The 18,785-nt window shown below is 42.1% G+C and overlaps 1 protein-coding gene across 1 annotated transcript in view; it reads left to right on the top strand.

Moving 5' to 3' along the window:
- Positions 1-18,785, top strand: part of CNTNAP5 (contactin associated protein family member 5) — a 354,415-nt gene that overhangs the window by 108,862 nt on the left and 226,768 nt on the right. The window contains exons 4-7 of the mRNA XM_040439843.1: positions 2,149-2,352; positions 9,435-9,619; positions 14,585-14,728; positions 18,014-18,278. Coding sequence (XP_040295777.1) covers positions 2,149-2,352; positions 9,435-9,619; positions 14,585-14,728; positions 18,014-18,278 — 798 coding nt within the window. The remainder of the gene's footprint in view (positions 1-2,148; positions 2,353-9,434; positions 9,620-14,584; positions 14,729-18,013; positions 18,279-18,785) is intronic.

Here is an 18,785-nt window from a genome sequence, read left to right as displayed (position 1 = left end):
TACTGTATGAGATAGATAAATAGATAGATAGATAGATAGATAGATCATGGATATGGGATAGATAGACTCATGTTTCTATGTGTGTTGTCTGTGTATTGTGGGACCTAGTACGGACAGTTTAAATCAGGCATCCTCAAACTGCGGCCCTCCAGCTGTTGTAAAACTACAACTCCCACAATGCCCTGCTGTAGGCTGATACCTGTAGGATGTTCGGGCATGCTGAGAGTTGTAGTTTTGCAACAGCTGGACTGCCGCAGTTTGAGGATGCCTGGTTTAAATAGATAGGTAGATAGATAAGTACATATGAGATTCATAGATCAATAGATAGAATGGAAGGAAGGAAGAATAGATAGATAGATAGATAGATAGATAGATAGATAGATAATAGATAGATAGATAGATAATAGATAGATAGATAGGTGATTGATAGATAGATAATAGATATGCGATAGATACATATGGGATAAATAGATAGACGTTTCTATGTTGTCTATGTATACGGTATATGGTGGATTGCGGTTTTGGACAAAATAAAGAAAGATCCGTGCAGTCGGGATGCAGAAATATCAGGAGAAGTAGAAGCTCCCGGGTGTTTCCATCTTGTCGTATGTGTGAATGTGTTAATGAAATCTGGATTTGTTTTGTAGGGATATAAAAGGCAGGTGGTTAAGTGTTTGTTTGTTTCCGTTGCTTCATCATTTATAAGGTGGTCCCTCCAGAGACCGCCAGGCTTGTCATGGCCTCATATTGGGAATCTTCCGCCTCCATTTCTCCCCATAATTTGTTTGTCCTTAGAAGCTGAGGCTTAACGTTCAATTAAGCAGAATATACGGCCGGCAGACGATGAGCGGATCTTTCTCTTTTATGTCTGCGCCTGTTTGTTGACAGTGTTTTCTAAACACTTAGATCATCAAAGCGCTGACTCCGCTCCCGGACGCAGAATCACCGCGGTCGCTGCAGCTTTCTTACTTTGCTCATTATATAAAACTTCTACTGTGCGTCTTGTGGTTTGTTTCATTGTAATAACTAATATGTTACATAATAACATGTTATAGTTTTAGAACAAGTAATATATGATAATGGGGGTATTCCGAGTTCAGTTCTGATCCTAGACCACCTCTTTAAAAAGGGACTTGTCGATTATTCATGGTAGGTGTCTGCAGGTGGATCTACAGCTCGCAAAAATGCAAAACGCGTCCTGTAAACACTCGCTAAAGATTTGTAGATTTTTATTTATTTATCTGAGTTGAATCTGCAGAAGAATTCACTTCTCATGTGGATTTGTCGTGGATTCTGCAGGAGATTTTGCATACATTTTACCCTGTGCATTGCAAAGGGAGAAATCCGTGGGGAGAACCCACAGCATGAATTGACACATTTCATTGAAACTTTAGATTTTTTTTCAGCAGAGTGTGGATGAGAATCGCTAAAATCTGTTTTCTTTTGCTGCTGCATTAACACGATGGTTATAGCTCTGATAACACAGAGCAGCGGTGAGAAATGATTGTCCACCTCCAGAAGAGGGGACGTGTCTCTCTATAGCTGCTCACCTGTAGGTGGCACCAGAGAGTTTGCCTCTTTCTAGTAGAGAAGAACTATGATGAGGGGCACAGCTCGGGACGAAGCTACCGGGTGTTGAGTACCAGGGGGAGCACAAACAAACCACTTTGCTCCGGGGGGATTTAGACACATGGCTAGAACAGTGAACAGAACCTGCCCCGACTAAAGGAAAGCATTGATCTGTCTCCAACTGTTTTGCATACTTTTTCCCAGGGAGGTTGGATTTCCAGAAGTACAGGTAAAGGTGGGAAAAGGGAGACAAATGTGAACAGGGCCCGGCTATATAAGCCATAACTACTGGATGCAAGTCTTTTATCTATCCCCATACACTGCAAACACATTGGGGACTCCAGTCCTTTTATTCCAGCGATTCTTCGCCTACATTGTATCCAGGAGAATATTTCTTGCCTGGTTCTTTCAGGGGAATCATCAGGGGATTCAGTCGAGTGAGATGACAGTGAGTGGCCAATATTTGCCAATAATGATGCCGCTCGTGTTCCTGTCAATAGCAGGCAGCATTATCATTGACCTTGCTTGTGTGCTTACATGACCGCTTGTCAATTGCCTCTTTGTTTGTTCATATCTTAGAATCTGATGTAGCCGACTTTGACGGCAGAAGCTCCCTCCTGTACAGGTTCAATCAGAAGCTGATGACCACATTTAAAGATGTCATTTCCCTGAAGTTCAAGAGCATGCAGAGCGAAGGCGTATTATTTCACGGAGAAGGACAGCGTGGGGATTATATTACTCTGGAGCTACAGAAAGGAAAATTGGCTCTCTACATTAACCTGGGTACGGACTTTTTACAATTAATTTATGAAGATTTATTTGTTGGATTTCGCATATCACTGAGGTCATACTGCTTCTCTGCAGCCGCCACGGATCCGTAAATCTTGGCATGTTCTGTGGGTGGGGAATGGATGTAAATGTGGACCAGAAGTTTAGGGTTACTCATCAAACGTTTAAAAAAATCATTCTAAAAACAATCCTTGTTGTAAATTTAGTCGGGCAAGAACTGAAAGATTTATCATTCACAAGGGGAAAAAATACTTAGGGATGTTCTTCATTAATCTTCAGATTAGTTACTATTGGAGCATTGATGAAAGCTCTCTAGGCTGGTCTGTATTACCGATAATACTCGCTTGTCGGCTTTTCTCAGCCTGTAAAAGGGCCAGCTGCTTGTTTCTAACCCTATACGAGCTGTAATGTAAAATGAACAAGCTCTCTTCACTAATACGCCTTAGTCCTCCACAAGGCCAGTTCTACACTGCATAACCTGAAATGCAGCTAGAGCCTCCCTGGGCCTGATCTTCCTCCAGGCTGATGTTATCTTCATAGCCACAGCAGACCCTCCTGGAGCTAACCCCAATCAGGCTGATGGCACCTCAGCTGTTATCACTTTACTGGCAGTCTGCAAAGTACACTTACAAACCGCTCTCCTCCATGGTGACTTCTGGCTCCCAGTTTTACCAGCGATAACTCAGCTGATCGACTGCCTCGTGACAACCAGGCCTTGTGCCGTGAAGCAGCCGTATGGTTCACTAGTTACCCTTTGCACATTCTCTTGTTCACATGTCATCCTTCACAACCTCCGGACACAAATGCTCCTGATGTCCAGGCCTGAACTGACTTCCAGCACACCACACTAGTCTCAAGTGGAACGAGCCTAGGCCAGTAGAAATTCCAATATTGCTCCATATCTCTTGCTAAGGTACACCTCACTGCTCCTCACAGAAGCTGACACATGGTGGCACAGCACATTGTGTCAACACATGAACTCTAAAATCTTCTTGGGTCTACAGTCGTGGCCAAAAGTTTTGAGAATGACACAAATATTAGTTTTCACAAAGTTTGCTGCTAAACTGCTTTTAGATCTTTGTTTCAGTTGTTTCTGTGATGTAGTGAAATATAATTACACGCACTTCATACGTTTCAAAGGCTTTTATCGACAATTACATGACATTTATGCAAAGAGTCAGTATTTGCAGTGTTGGCACTTCTTTTTCAGGACCTCTGCAATCCGACTGGGCATGCTCTCAATCAACTTCTGGGCCAATTCCTGACTGATAGCAACCCATTCTGTCATAATCACTTCTTGGAGTTTGTCAGAATTAGTGGGTTTTTGTTTGTCCACCCGCCTCTTGAGGATTGACCACAAGTTCTCAATGGGATTAAGATCTGGGGAGTTTCCAGGCCATGGACCCAAAATGTCAACGTTTTGGTCCCCGAGCCACTTCGTTATCACTTTTGCCTTATGGCACGGTGCCCCATCGTGCTGGAAAATGCATTGTTCTTCACCAAACTGTTGTTGGATTGTTGGAAGAAGTTGCTGTTGGAAGGTGTTTTGGTGCCATTCTTTATTCATGGCTGTGTTTTTGGGCAAAATTGTGAGTGAGCCCACTCCCTTGGATGAGAAGCAACCCCACACATGAATGGTCTCAGGATGCTTTACTGTTGGCATGACACAGGACTGATGGTAGCGCTCACCTTTTCTTCTCCGGACAAGCCTTTTTCCAGATGCCCCAAACAATCGGAAAGAGGCTTCATCGGAGAATATGACTTTGCCCCAGTCCTCAGCAGTCCATTCACCATACTTTCTGCAGAAGATCAATCTGTCCCTAATGTTTTTTTTGGAGAGAAGTGGCTTCTTTGCTGCCCTTCTTGACACCAGGCCATCTTCCAAAAGTCTTGGCCTCACTGTGCGTGCAGATGCGCTCACACCTGCCTGCTGCCATTCCTGAGCAAGCTCTGCACTGGTGGCACTCCGATCCTGCAGCTGAATCCTCTTTAGGAGACGATCCTGGCGCTTGCTGGACTTTCTTGGACGCCCTGAAGCCTTCTTAACAAGAATTGAACCTCTTTCCTTGAAGTTCTTGATGATCCTATAAATTGTTGATTGAGGTGCAATCTTAGTAGCCACAATATCCTTGTCTGTGAAGCCATTTTTATGCAACGCAATGATGGCTGCACGCATTTCTTTGCAGGTCACCATGGTTAACAATGGAAGAACAATGATTTCAAGCATCACCCTCCTTTTAACATGTCAAGTCTGACATTTTAACCCTATCAGCCTGACATAATGATCTCCAGCCTTGTGCTCGTCAACATTCTCACCTGAGTTAACAAGTCGATTACTGAAATGATCTCAGCAGGTCCTTTAATGACAGCAATGAAATGCAGTGGAAAGTTTTTTTTGGGATTAAGTTAATTTTCATGGCAAAGAAGGACTCTGCAATTCATCTGATCACTCTTCATAACATTCTGGAGTAGATGCAAATTGCTATTATAAAAACTTAAGCAGCAACTTTTCCAATTTCCAATATTTATGTAATTTCAAACTTTTGGCCACAACTGTACTTCCCAATTTCTCCCTCCTCCTGTAGCTGAAGACCAAGAAGCTTGCGGCCAGCCATGAGGGCACCACAGGGCATCACAACCCACTTGACATCATGTCAAGCAAAGGCATAAAGGCAAGATGTATACAGTATCTACAGTCACATATATATATATATATATATATATATATATAGATCCAGAAAATGAGCGGCACTCCGGTAGCTTAAGAACAAATGATTCCTTTAATCACCCATGCAGTGCAACGTTTCGGCTCCAAACTAGAGCCTTTACCGGAGTGCCGCTCATTTTCTGGATCTATTGCTGGTGTAAGAAGTCTATTCCCCCGGAACGTGCACCCGACTTTTTCTCATCACTGCCAGTGCCGCCATTTTTCTTGGATATATATATATATACACACAAGGCAAAAAAACACATAAAAAATAGCCAAATAAGCAGTAGAGAAACAGGTAAAAGCCATAAAGGACACCATTGCTGCAAATGTACCGCAAGACAGAGTATAGAAGTCACCCTCCCTACAGATATGGGGAGGGTGCATGTAAATCCAATATTACCGCTGATAAATGAGTGCGACCCTTTAAAAAAAATTAATCATCAATGCTCCCCCCCCCCTTTTTTTTTTTACATTTTCCTCCTTAATTTGAGAGGGGGCATTGCTATGGGATTTCACGTCTGCTCACTACTCAGAAATGTGTTCATAAATCGTGCGTTGCAATGAGTGAAATGTCACAAGTAATTAGCTCATATGTTGGTTGAGGCCCCGGTTGAAATACATCTGTTACATTCACGAAATCCAGACTCTCGATCATAAACGCAGAACCTTTAAATGTCAGAAATCGCCCATCAAACCGAGCAGCAGAGGAAAATCTGTTCTGTGCTCCAATCCCCATGCTTTTGTCTTCTCTTAGTAGTCCTCATATGAGGGGGGATCAACATGTTTGTAGCGTATAAATCATCCAAAAGTGATTATTTAATTTTTTAGCAATTTTGTAAACTGTCTTTTTTTTTTTAGGGTACATTTACACTTGCGTTTTTCTTTTCCGGCACTGAGTTCCGTCCTAGGGGCTCTATACCGGAAAAGAACTGATCAGTTTTATCCCCATGAATTCTGAATGGAGAGCGATCCGTTCAGGATGCATCAGGATGTCTTCAGCCATTAAAGAAATCTTCTTAAACAAGCAAAATCTTCTTAAACAAGCAAATTAATTCATGCATTTTTTTACATGTGTCCCTCCAATAAATTTAATCTTGCATGTGTCCCTCCTCAAAAAATTTATCATGATGCTCATCCTAAGCTTTCTGGTTCGTGAATAGAATACTAGATCTACAGTGACTACAGATAATCAGACTAGAGGGAGCTTTAGGTACATAACTGAAACAATACATACAGCCAAGGTGACGGAGGAAGCCCAGGTCAGGTTAGTCCGAGTGGTGTGGACATTGGGTCCTCTTCACCAGTACTAAAATGAAGGAGGGAACAGGCCCCACCGTCACGTTGTGCTTGTAAGAAAACAAGAACTGCCACTGGAATGATGTGTGCATGGGCGTAGCTATAGGGGGTGCAGAGGTAGCAGTCGCTACCGGGCCCAGGAGCCTGAGGGGGCCCAAAGACCCTTGTGCCACATAAGAAGACACACAACGCACTGAGGGAAGGGGGGCCCAAGCTGAACTCCTGCACCAGGGCCCATGAGCCGTTAGCTATGCCCCTGGATGTGTGCATATACCAGGAAACTCAGCTTCACTCCAAAATAATTCCACTACCATATATATCCCCAACTAACATTAGCTACAAATTGCAAAGTGCTACCCTGAAAATGAAAAAATAAAAATAATGTCTGGATACGTTTTATAGATGTAGCAAACTTTAAATCGTCACTCAACGTATTAGGCTAGTTTCACACTTGCGGCAGGACGGATCCGACATGCTGTTTACCATGTCGGATCCGTCCTGCGGCTGTTTCGCCGTGCCCCCGGGCCGCCGCTCCGTCCCCATTGACTATAATGGGGATGGGGGCGGAGCTCCGGCGCAGCACGGCGGTGCACGGAGAAAGCCGCCGGACTAAAAAACCTGACATGCAGTAATTTTAGTCCGGCGGCCTTAAGCCGTGCACCGCCGTGCTGCGCCGGAGCTCCGCCCCCATCCCCATTATAGTCAATGGGGACGGAGCGGCGGCCCGGGGGCACGGCGAAACAGCCGCAGGACGGATCCGACATGGTGAACAGCCTGTCGGATCCGTCCTGCCGCAAGTGTGAAAATACCCTTAGATACACTGTTGCAACAAACTTTAAATTGTCAGGAGCTATTTCATCTACACGTTAATAGACGTGGGTGACAATTTTCGGCTAATTGCCCGCTGCACCTGGGCTTGCCATCATTTCAGGTTAAAAGTTCACCTGCAGTCGAGCAATTAGCAGTAAACTGTGAGTGCTACCCGCTAATGCCTGTGTGATAGCACCCTATCAAAAGCCATTGAAAAGGTCAAGTTAAAGTTTGCTGCATTTGTGTATTTAAAGAGGACCTTTCACCGATTTTGACCCTATGAACTAAGTATACATACATGTGGAGCGGCGCCCGGGGATCTCTCTGCACTTACTATTATCCCCGGGCGCCGCTCCGTTCTCCTGCTATGCCCTCCGGTATCTCCGTTCCCTAAGTTATGGTAGGCGGAGTCTGCCCTAACGCTGGCCAATCGCATTGCAGAGCTCACAGCCTGGGAGAAAATAACCTCCCAGGCTGTGAGCTCTGCGCTGCGAATGGCCAGCGCTAGGGCAGACTCCGCCTACCATAACTTAGGGACTGGTATCTCCGCCTACTATAACTTAGTGAGCGGAGATACCGGAGGGCATAGCGGCAGAACGGAGCGGCGCCCGGGGATAATAGTAAGTGCAGTGAGATCCCCGGGCGCCGCTCCACATGTCTGTATAGTTAGTTCATAGGGTCAAAATCGGTGAAAGGTCCTCTTTAACGTGTTAACTAGCATTACGTTAAACTTTGCCACATCTGCACTTTCTCTGGACCAAAATGAGGCATCCCCCCCTGTTAGCAGACATTTACATCATTCTTTTTCCTACATCTGACTCAATTTGACAGCTAGTTTCCATCTTACTGTCTCTTTTCTCATCAAAACATCTATCAGGTGACGTTCACAATTCAGTTACAATGTATCAAGAAGTAGTGATGAGCGGCAGGGGCAATATTCGAATTCGCGATATTTCGCAAATATTTTGCAGAATATTCGTCAAATATTCGTGAATTCGCGAATTTGAGATTATATTTGTGATTGCGAAAATCGGCAATGTATTATTCGCATAATGCGCGCAAAATACCGGCGTGGGGTAGGCAACTTTTCTATTTGTTGCTAGGGATGTTGCTAAGCTGTGACAATGCCTTCTCATTGGCCCACAAGCTAGAAGAAGGGAGGTATGATCACCTGATATGGTACCGTGTAAAAAAAAATATATATATTCATCATTACGAATATATAGCACTATATTCTAAATATTCTCGAATTCACGAAGTGCCGATATTCACGGAAACATTTTTGAATATTCGCGCTCAACACTATTAAGAAGCAGAGTGAAGGGTGCGAGGAAATGTATGGGGGAACAAATGGGGACAAGGGAAGGAGTGGAGAATGAGAAAACAAATGGAGAATGAGGGCACAAGTAGGGGCCGAGGTAACTAGTAGGGACTGTGGGAGTGAGCAGGGACCGAGGGAACAAGTGGGGAGTGAGGAATGAATGGGGACTGAGAGAATGTGTGCGGACTGAGGGAACGAGTGGGGAAGAAGGGAATGAGCGGGGACCAGGGGAAATGAGCGGGGACCAGGGGAATGAGCAGGGACCGAGGGAACAAGTGGGGAATGAGGAAACAAACAGAGAGTGAGGGAACAAGTAGGGGCTGAGGTAATTCTTAGGGATTGTGGGAGTAAGCAGGGACCGAGGGAACAAGTGGGGAGTGATTAGGGGATGTGTGGGGACCGAGGGGATGTGTGGGGACCAGGGGAACGAGCAGGGGAAGAGTGAACAAGCTGTAACTGAAGGAACAAGCTGGGACAGAGAGAACAAATGGGGAATAAGGGAACAAGTGGGGACTGAAGGATCAAGCAGAAGATAGTTGGGGAGGTGGGACTCATGCCCATTGGGTATTTACAGGCCATCCTGTGGAAAACCTCCTTACCTTCCATTTTTGTTATTTTTACTGTATGCAACATCTAATTGGATCTATTGTATTTATTTATTTTTTGTCTCATTAAATGCAACAATTTTGTGTCCTAGTTACACATTATGGGTGAAAAAAGATGCATTCCCACCAAAATGAATCAAAGGAAAAGATGAGTGGGAAACCGGAAACCCGGAGGAAAAGTAGAATACATTGTATGTTATATGGCTCAGCCTATAATATACAATGTATTTTTCTTTTCCTCCAGATTTCCAGTTGATCAATTCACCCCATCTATGTTATTCCTCAGTTTTGCTTACTATGGGTTTGGTCTTGTCACCTTGTATATGTTTCACAGGGGATGCCAAGCTTCGTTTTGGTAACACTCACACAGTGGTCACGTTGGGGAGCCTCCTGGACGATCAGCAGTGGCATTCTGTCCTAATAGACCGCTTCAACAAGCAAGTCAATTTCACAGTGGATAAATATACCCAACATTTCCGCACCAAGGGGGATTCCGATGACTTGGACATAGATTATGAGGTCTGTACATCCATTTGTATATTGTTATGCATGTCACATTTAAAGTGAATTATTTATGTGACTTTAATAACACAAGGAGGGCCAATGTTCTGTGCTAACAAATTTTAGATTGTGTCTTTGTAGTGATGAGGGATTTGTCTTTCTCTGGTACAAAGCTCCAAATCTTCTGCATGGACATAAGGTTGCAGGATAATATTATGTCTGCAGTCACCACTAGGGGGAGCTCAGGAGATTGTTATATATTGTGTGTTTATTCAGTTCAGTGTATAAGCTGTCTACAGTGAACTCCTCAGCTCCCCCTAGTGCTGACTGCAGGTAGGTACAATTTTATCATTTAAGTTGTAACACTGCGGGAGTGGCCCACCTGTGTCACTGAACAGATTTGACTTACAGCTATTCCTAAGGGAATTGTCTAAGTGGCTCCCCGGATCTTCAACCTTTAAATTCCTGTACAGGGATCTGGACTCTACTGCAGGGAACCACCAGGCCACTATCTTCTAAAGTAGTCTATGTTCAGTAACAGCTGACCCAGGCACTTTGAGATACACCAGCAGGGTAGGACTGGCCCACCAGTGAACCAGAGGATCCACCGTTGGGTCTGATCTCTGACAATAATGGACCCCTAATAAAACAAGGCCCTCAGAATAATTTCCTATGGTGGGCACAAGGGACTTCAGTCCAAAGCTGTACACCAGTGCATAGCACCAAGGAGACAGACGAGAGAAAGGTCAAAGGAAAAGATGAGGTCGGGGCAAGTAGGGTTTTTACAGTCTAGTAAACAGGACGAAGATCAGGGCGGGCAACAGAGGGTCAATCTGATAAATTGGAAGAGGTTGGGCATGGGAGGTCAGAACAGCAAGATAGTGCACTTTTGAAGAACGAAATAAGCTAAGAACGGCAAAGGCCACCATTGACTGGGAATTGATTGGGCAAGTGCTGGCCCTTTAAGACCCACGCAGAGCCTGTAGGCATCCTACAGGAGCAGAGAGAAGCAGACTGGATGCAGGGAGGCCAGATGAAGCCTACAGAGTAGAGCAAGCAGGCTGCAGAAGCTGAGCCCACTGCTATGGAGCAAAGAAACACCCGTGGAAAGGTGACAGTTGTGTCAGTGCTTTATATACGTTCAGAAACACGGAGTTCTGTCTTAAGAGACGAATTAACGGAAAAATTTACATAACATAAGAAGATGATCAAGAGTGGACGTTTCCATTCATTCTGTATTATTCTCTCTTGTTTGCCCCCTGTAGTTTCGTTTGGCTATAGATACATATAATTCAAGGTGAAAAACTTTAGATACAATGTAAGATTAGATTCACATTGTATCATCATTCAATAGTTCTTATATTTATTATGTAAATCTAATTAGCAGATGACTTTGCCTTATTCATCTTCTTTATCTTCTATTTTTCTATATTTATGTCATATTCAGAGCTGCATTCAATATTCTGTACATTCCCTGTTAGCGTTGGCTGCAGAACCTCGAATGTTCTTGCTGCCCATTGCAAATGTAATTGAGACTGATGCAGCAAATAAAAACATATACTGCATCTGCTCCACATGTAAGGAAAAACTAAGCAAAGGCCCAATTACGTATCATGTGCCATTACTTTTTACCTATTTCAAATTAAATGACAACCCTTTTATAGTCTGATTTTTAGGACATTTTATGTGTTTTATGAGACAATTTCACTTTTGGATTATTTTGAATATTTCAATGTGACCATAAAATGCATATTTCTCAATGTTATGACTTGTCCTCAAATATTTAGTACATTTTTTGCTGCTTCTTTAATTTTTATGTTTTTCGGTGGGTGTGCTTCTCTGAGACGCCTATAGACTGCACAGCATTGTTTTACGCTCTGGATATAAACTTCATATTTGTAATGTCGTCCAAGGTCATTAATATTTTGTTTATATCCATAAATTTCTAATTCAATTGTGTGAAAAACCAAACCCACCGAACATGATGGTGGCTGTTAAATTATAGTTTATAGCATTTGACGGGTGATAAAGTGGCCAGAAATCAGCAGAATTATTGCTATTTATTAGGCAATTAGAATTATTGCATAACAATGAGAGTTAAAGTCTTTGCAAGAGCGGAAAATGTGCAGCAAGCGTGGAGATGGAAATCAAGTTTAATTAGTAATTGTGGCTCTTTAGGATGTACGATTATAGGCATTAGATGTGACAAAGCCATATTTATTATCGTTGCGTCTAAATGAGACACTTTGGGAATTTGATACAAATATATTAGCAGATAATTATTTTCCAAAGTATAATTATCTCTCTGTGATAAAGTGCGGCGTTTGCAATATATTTTTATTAGTTTTATTTATGTATTTATATATTTTAATATTTATTTTTAATTATTATAATTTTATGTATCTCGTTTTTAATAATTTAGTTTTTATTTTATTTTATTTATTTATTATTGTTTATATATTTTTATCAAATATATTTATTTTATTTTATTTAAAGGAGTAATCCAGATAGAATTAAAATGCTTGTATTTGTATTATCAAAATAATGTGCTTACTAATTTATTTATTATAGGCGCTTATGCAGCGCTTTACAGACATTAGCATCCAACTGTCCCCAATGGGGCTCACAATCTAAGGTCTCTAGCAGCATGTCTTTGGAGTGTGGGAGGAAAACGGAGGAAACTCACGCAAACATGGGGAGAACATACAAACTCCATGCAGATGTTGCCCTTGGTTGGATTTGAACCTAGGACCCCAGCGCTGCAAGGAACCAGTGCTAACCACTGAGCCACCTATAATTCAACTAACCCACTGCACTGATACATATCTCAGTCACATAGTACAGGGACTACTGTAGCTTTTTTGCTTTACGGCACAGTGCCGCGTGGCTGCGGGATGCCTAACCCCAGATTAGAGCTTTGATATGATCATGTCACTGCAGGGGCTGGATGGAGTAAGATAGTCAGCCCCTGCGGTCACGTCATCTCTGATTTTTAAACTAACAGGAGGTATAGGCAAGGGGCTGTATTCGGGTAAGGGGCTGACCCATAGGCACTCCATCTGCTACTATATGGATCCTCCATACGTTGCCGCATTACAGAGATTTTCTATCCTACAAGCAATGCTCCATACTTCCATAGTAGGACATTTGAAGGATTGTAAATCTCTGTATGCCTCCATATAAAAAAAAAAGCACAGTGGGGTACAGTGCATGCAGCTGGGTCCCATAGACTTCAGTAGTTGGCCTTTTAAGGCTGTGTAGAACCCAGGGCTTGTTATATGGCTGTGCACAAGCTGAGCACAGAGTGGACCTTCTCTGTCATTTTCACGCCCGATCTACCAGTTGCCGTGTCATAAACCAAGGGTGCAGTTTATAGCGCATTACACTAATAACATATCTACACTCTCTGGATTGTGTTTCTGTTTTGACTTTTACAAGCTCCATAAAAGACATAAAATCAGGAATTTTATTTAAAATGACCGCTGATCTTTGCACATCTCCCTGCATGAAAAGAAATTAAACATTTCAGTGTATTAGGCCTCGGGGGGGAGGCAGAAAACAGTCTGTGGGTTACAGAGACATCAGTGCATGGCAACACAGTGGCAGCTCTAGAGATAATGGAAACATTCCCACTACATTGTATAAGATATGAAATGACTAATAGGAGATATGAGCAATTCACGGGTATGCTGTAGAGTACATTCACTGATGGCTATGCTTTGCTGATGGGCTGGAATCCAAGAAAGATTGTCCCAAATGCTTTTCTTATCCTGTGATTAGAATATTGCAGCGTTTTTTAATGTTTAATTAATGATTTTATTAGTGTTAGGAGCATGGTTATTGTTATCATTATTATTTTATATTATTTTGTATTAACATTTTATACTATTTGTATTATTATCGTTCTTGTTTTCATGATTATGTTATGTTTAGCGATATATTCCTATTTTATACTACAGGTGTTATTTTCCCCCCACCTTCCCAATACACATGCATACTGTATCTAACCACATTGCTAGAAAGTCAAACATAGTTTATACCAGTGATTTAAAAAAAGAAAAGAAAAAAAGATGGTACCTTATAACAAAAACAAAAATGGCTCCTAATTATGGGTTTTGCCACGCATTACTGGATGGATAGCTGTTTGCTTCCCTTTCCATGATTTTGGTAAAGCGCCTCACCATCTTTTTTGCCAACATTGCAGATCCTCTGTAGAACGGAGTTCGGTCCAGGTTCAGTCCAGTAGCAAAGGAGATGGAATAAACCAGGGCTTTAGCTCAGCTGCCACCTGACCAGATGATTGGCAGAAGGCCAATGTGAAGAAGTGCCAGCCTCTCATTTATGAATGTAAATGTGTGCTGTCACCTTAGGTATAGAACAGCAGTGCCACATTCATCCAACGCAACTCCAGCCAAACCGGCCACCATCTATTAATCAACAACAGCCAACATGCCTTGCTTGATGTGTTGTCTTGGATTGAAGGGTGGCTATTGATGGCCAATAACTGTACTGATGTCTGTTGATTGTCAGTGACTGTACTGATGTCTATGGGATGTATCTATCACAGACCATTGATGGCCATTGGCTGTACTGATGTCTAATGATGGTTGGTGACTGTTACAGTGGCGGCTTAAGAACTGCTCCTCTCACTGTTTCCAGGTCTAAGCCTCCCTGTGGCCTAGACCTGCATACCATTCTCCTCCTCCTACTCCTGGGCCTGGATTCCAGGGTAACTTTCCTTCCGCTTCCAGTTTTAATCATCATGGCTGGCAATCTATAAATATTCAAAGCACCTTCCCCAGTGGTAAGGTGGCTCAGAAATTAGGTCCCTAGATTGCTAGTTCCTTGCAACTGTGTTGTTACTGTTGTCTACCTGTGTATTGACCTCTGCCTTTTTTCTGACTCTGATCCTCCTTTATTCTGAATATTTTTGTGACATATAAAGAACATTGAGCCAAGTTTTGATTTTCTTTTTTCCCAAAGTTCAGCTTTGGAGGGATTCCAGTACCAGGAAAACCCGGAACGTTTATGAGGAGGAATTTTCATGGCTGCATCGAGAACCTTTATTACAATGGAGTGAATATTATTGATTTGGCAAAGAGACGCAAACCTCAGATCTACATTGTGGTAAGAAGCATTTCACAGAGTAATTACTATACTTCCTCGGTACCATTTATCCTTTAAAGGGCCAGTATCCTAATTATCAGTCTGTTCAATATGTATCATAACTCATCTAGCTTATGTCCATTTCTCTCTCCATGTCAGCTGAGTGGGCGGGCTCTCTCTGGTACTCATAGCCAATCAGATCTCTTCTCACACAAACATTCCCACACCCACTTTAGTTAGAGACACTGAAGCTACATCCCCCTCCTCTCCCTTATCCCTCTCTGTTCTTTGCTGCTTTATACTAGACACATTTTTAATGACTGAGGAGGATTTTGAACCGGAGAGTCTTCATGGAGGTGTCACTTTCTCTTTTAATAACATGTATTGCAGTAAGTACCACATATTTATGCAAAAATTATAACAAAGAGTTCATTTTAAGCAATCAGTAAGATCTTCAGAGTCTAGTAGAAAGTCTCCAGCTATGAAGTTTCTAAACCAGGGTCTGACCATTGCAAAGTTGGGGTGAGGTGCCTTCCATAGTGCTTGTTCAGCTACTTATTAGGGTTACTTCCAATAGTTGGCATATAACATATGGCTTATAATATGATATGCTATAAATGTCTTATAAGTGGGGGTCCCACTATACACAGGTGTAGAATCTGTGAGGATATGGGAAAAGCCAATAGGAAGAACCTCCTGCAACCAGAAACTGATGGACAATTCTGTTGTATTGCATAAATGCTGTACCCCTTTAAACAAATTCTTCCAATTATCAGATGGTACATTGAGTTGCATCACTTTTAGCAAGATCTCGCAGACAACCAGCTTTTATTTGATATTACTTCTATTGTTTTCCGATTGTGGGCAGACATGGCTGCCCTCCTTTTCTTGGTGGAAGGAAGAACAACAAATCTTACATTTGTGAGGATGTAAACAACAAGAATTTTCTTCTTCTACCTTGAGAAGGCAATAAGCACCATAGAGAACAATAGTTTGTTGACTCTACTCCTTCCCACAGACCCATGAATTATTCACGAGTGAATTCTGCACATCTGTCTATGACTGAGCATACTGAAGAGAGAAAAAAAAACATCTTAAGACATCTCCATTTCATTCTTCTGCCTTCTTCAATTGTAGTGCCACCTTGGCACATCTGAGCCTCCACGCGCTGTGCTCGTTGCCCCCAAGTCATGCCAACTTTTCAAGCGATTCTTTTTTTATTTTTGGAAGTTGTAATTGAAAGTAATGCAACTTGAAACTTTGAAGCAGTGAACTTCTCCACATTTCGATTAACTGTAAAGATTGCCTGATCTCCTACTGTTTCTCAGATTGGCTGCCGTCCTGCAGAACACAGACACATTTCTGCACAGAGATAGTATTCCATACTGTATTCACTTTGAGCTGCCAGCAATTATTTCTTTCTGGTAATAGGAAGCTGGTTCTTGTCTGGTGGTACAGAGGCAGGTTTCACCTGGATCTGGCATATTGTTTTGCTTGAGTTTCATTACATTTAGTTTGGGGTGAAGACCCCCATTAGGAATTAGACATGATAAACATTTTCCTCTATAATAAAGAAACCAGAAGGAACTCGTCCTTGACTTGTCCTCTTCTGTCTAAAATATTCACTGTAGAATACTGCTTCCTTTTAGTACTCATGGACCTGGGGAAAGTCTGCTGTGGGTTTGTTGCAAATTTTGAGGCAGATTTCATCCTATGCATTAAACATCTGCACTGCAGGTCAATTTCCTCTACACATAATTATATATATTTTTAAAACATGGATGAGATTTAGTTAAATAATCCCTGTACTTTAAATCAACTTTGCATAAAAGTTGAATATACTGTACTGTAAGAAACCTTTCAATATATCTTACCAAAGGAATATGCCTTGTTCTCCATTTATCAGCTCTGTTCTTCCTTCTCTCTGAAATTTGTGGGAAATCTGTCATATGAGAACAAGACATACAGACTGTCCACCGATGAATCAGATTACATCTCATCAAAATATATGGAGAGGGGAGGGGAAAGGAGGAGGTAGCTGCAGTGAAAGAGAAGCAGAGACACAAAGGCAGGGAGGCTGCAACAGCTGCTGTGTTAGTTCTCATTCCAAGTGCTTTGTTCACATCTATACGGCTCAGTGCTTCTCTGTAATGTCCTATACAGTGCTTCTGAGTGCTTCTGAGTTAGAGATGGAAAGAAAAATCTGCTATGTGTGGTCTATGGACAGACACCATTACAGCTCATCTCCACCGACTAGTTCAGAGTCAACTAATAATTTGAGATGTTGCTTGCAGAGCAGAAAATTGCTATAAATTGCTAGATACTAGTCATGTAATGGTCAGAAATTGTGCTATAATTCAATTCTACACATACAGTACGGCAGCTTATTCTGAAAAGTCATCTGAAAGTTTATGTATACGTTAAATTTCATCCACTTCACTGCTACTGCAAAATAATGTGCAGAGCCAAAGAGACTCCTTGTGTCACTGTACTGATGTAGATGGAACCTAAGTCTGAATGTTGAATAGAGAGGACTTGTTTTTGTTAGGATGGTTTTAATATCCTAATAGTGAACAGGCAGCATGCAAACAAGATGTGCCAAAGCTGTCTGCTAGAACATGCTTCAAACTACAGAGACAAACAATGGTGGAGGACTGGTGCTCATCCAGCTGGTGCAGTGTGGCCAAGTAGTGTTTATTTAGTACTAAATGTCTGCACAATGTTACCATAGTGTTTGCATAAAAATATACCACAGTGCAAGGCAGTTTCCAAATAACAATGCCATCTGGTACAAAAGTACTGTTACACAGTGCCCAAATAATACCACAGCTGGAGCCAAGAGATACACTTGCTACAAGCCTCAAGGGAGTTTAGATTGGAGTGGGCCAGTCATAGAGGTATGTGAATGGTGTAGGCTACAGGCTAATTGCCTCTTTTGCCCCCTTGTTTGCTGATTCAACCAACCTCACCCAATTAGAATATTATGTATTTGTGTAAATCATTAAATAGCGTCAAGTTATTGAAGTGGCTCAGTTGTGACTTTCAGGGCTTGTAAAAAAAAATTCCCAGATTTTCTTGTTGACCTAATTATGCTTCTTGAAAAACTAAGATAATAGACCGACAAGGGATTTTAGGTAAAAATAAAGCTTGTCTGTGGTGAGGATTTGACTCTTGCAAGTCCCTTTGCCTCATTCTGCACACATGTCCCCTGCAGGATAAATCTCCTGGTGGTCTATTAACGGATGGAAATCATCTTGGGTTTTGGATTATTTGTCATGGACTTATTGTATTTTTGCTATTTTTTAGGGGAATATTACATTTTCCTGCTCCGAGCCCCATGTTGTTCCTGTCACCTTCATCAGCTCCAGCACAAGTTACCTGTTATTACCGGGCACACCACAAATGGATGACTTCTCCATCAGCTTTCAGTTCCGCACATGGAATAGTGATGGTCTCCTACTTTCTACGAAACTTTCTGGAGATTCGGGTCTTCTCATACTTCAGCTGTTTTCTGGAAAATTGCTTTTAATGATTCAGAGGGATATAGTGAATATTCAGCCCATCAGAACAGGTAATTCATTTTAAGGCACATCCGAAACATTATAAATGGTGGAAACTTTTACCCTAAGGTATCTCAAGTCTTGTGCATTGTGTTCTTCATCTTTGACCATCATGTTGTTTTATTCTTCAGTCAACTCGAGAGCTTTATTCTTCAAAGCATGCCCCGTAGCAGTACATTTCTATTGGCTTATCTAGTGTTTGTATCAATCACAGTACATTTACCAGTGCTATTTTTTCGCTTAAATCATAGTTTACATTGATACTACAAATTATGTGTTTTTGCGGTTGTCAAGTCTTATTGTCAATTGCTGTGCAGTGCACTGGCAAAACAGTGGTACCTCTAGGAAGAGGACACTACCCTTTGGTTGTGGTGACTACTGGTGCAGAACTCCATCCTCTGTAGGAAATACATCTTTTAGTGGCAAGAGAGTACAGAAGCAGTCATGGGAAGAGAATGGTCGGGGAGGATTGGGCAAGCTAGCCATTCTGATCTGGTCCCCACCCACATGTGTAGTAG

This window comes from Bufo bufo, chromosome 7 (genome assembly GCF_905171765.1).
Source record: "Bufo bufo chromosome 7, aBufBuf1.1, whole genome shotgun sequence".
In the NCBI taxonomy this organism is placed as follows: Eukaryota; Metazoa; Chordata; class Amphibia; order Anura; family Bufonidae; genus Bufo; species Bufo bufo.
The sequence above is the reverse complement of the archived record's forward strand: the minus strand, read 5'-3'. Positions and strand labels throughout refer to the sequence as shown.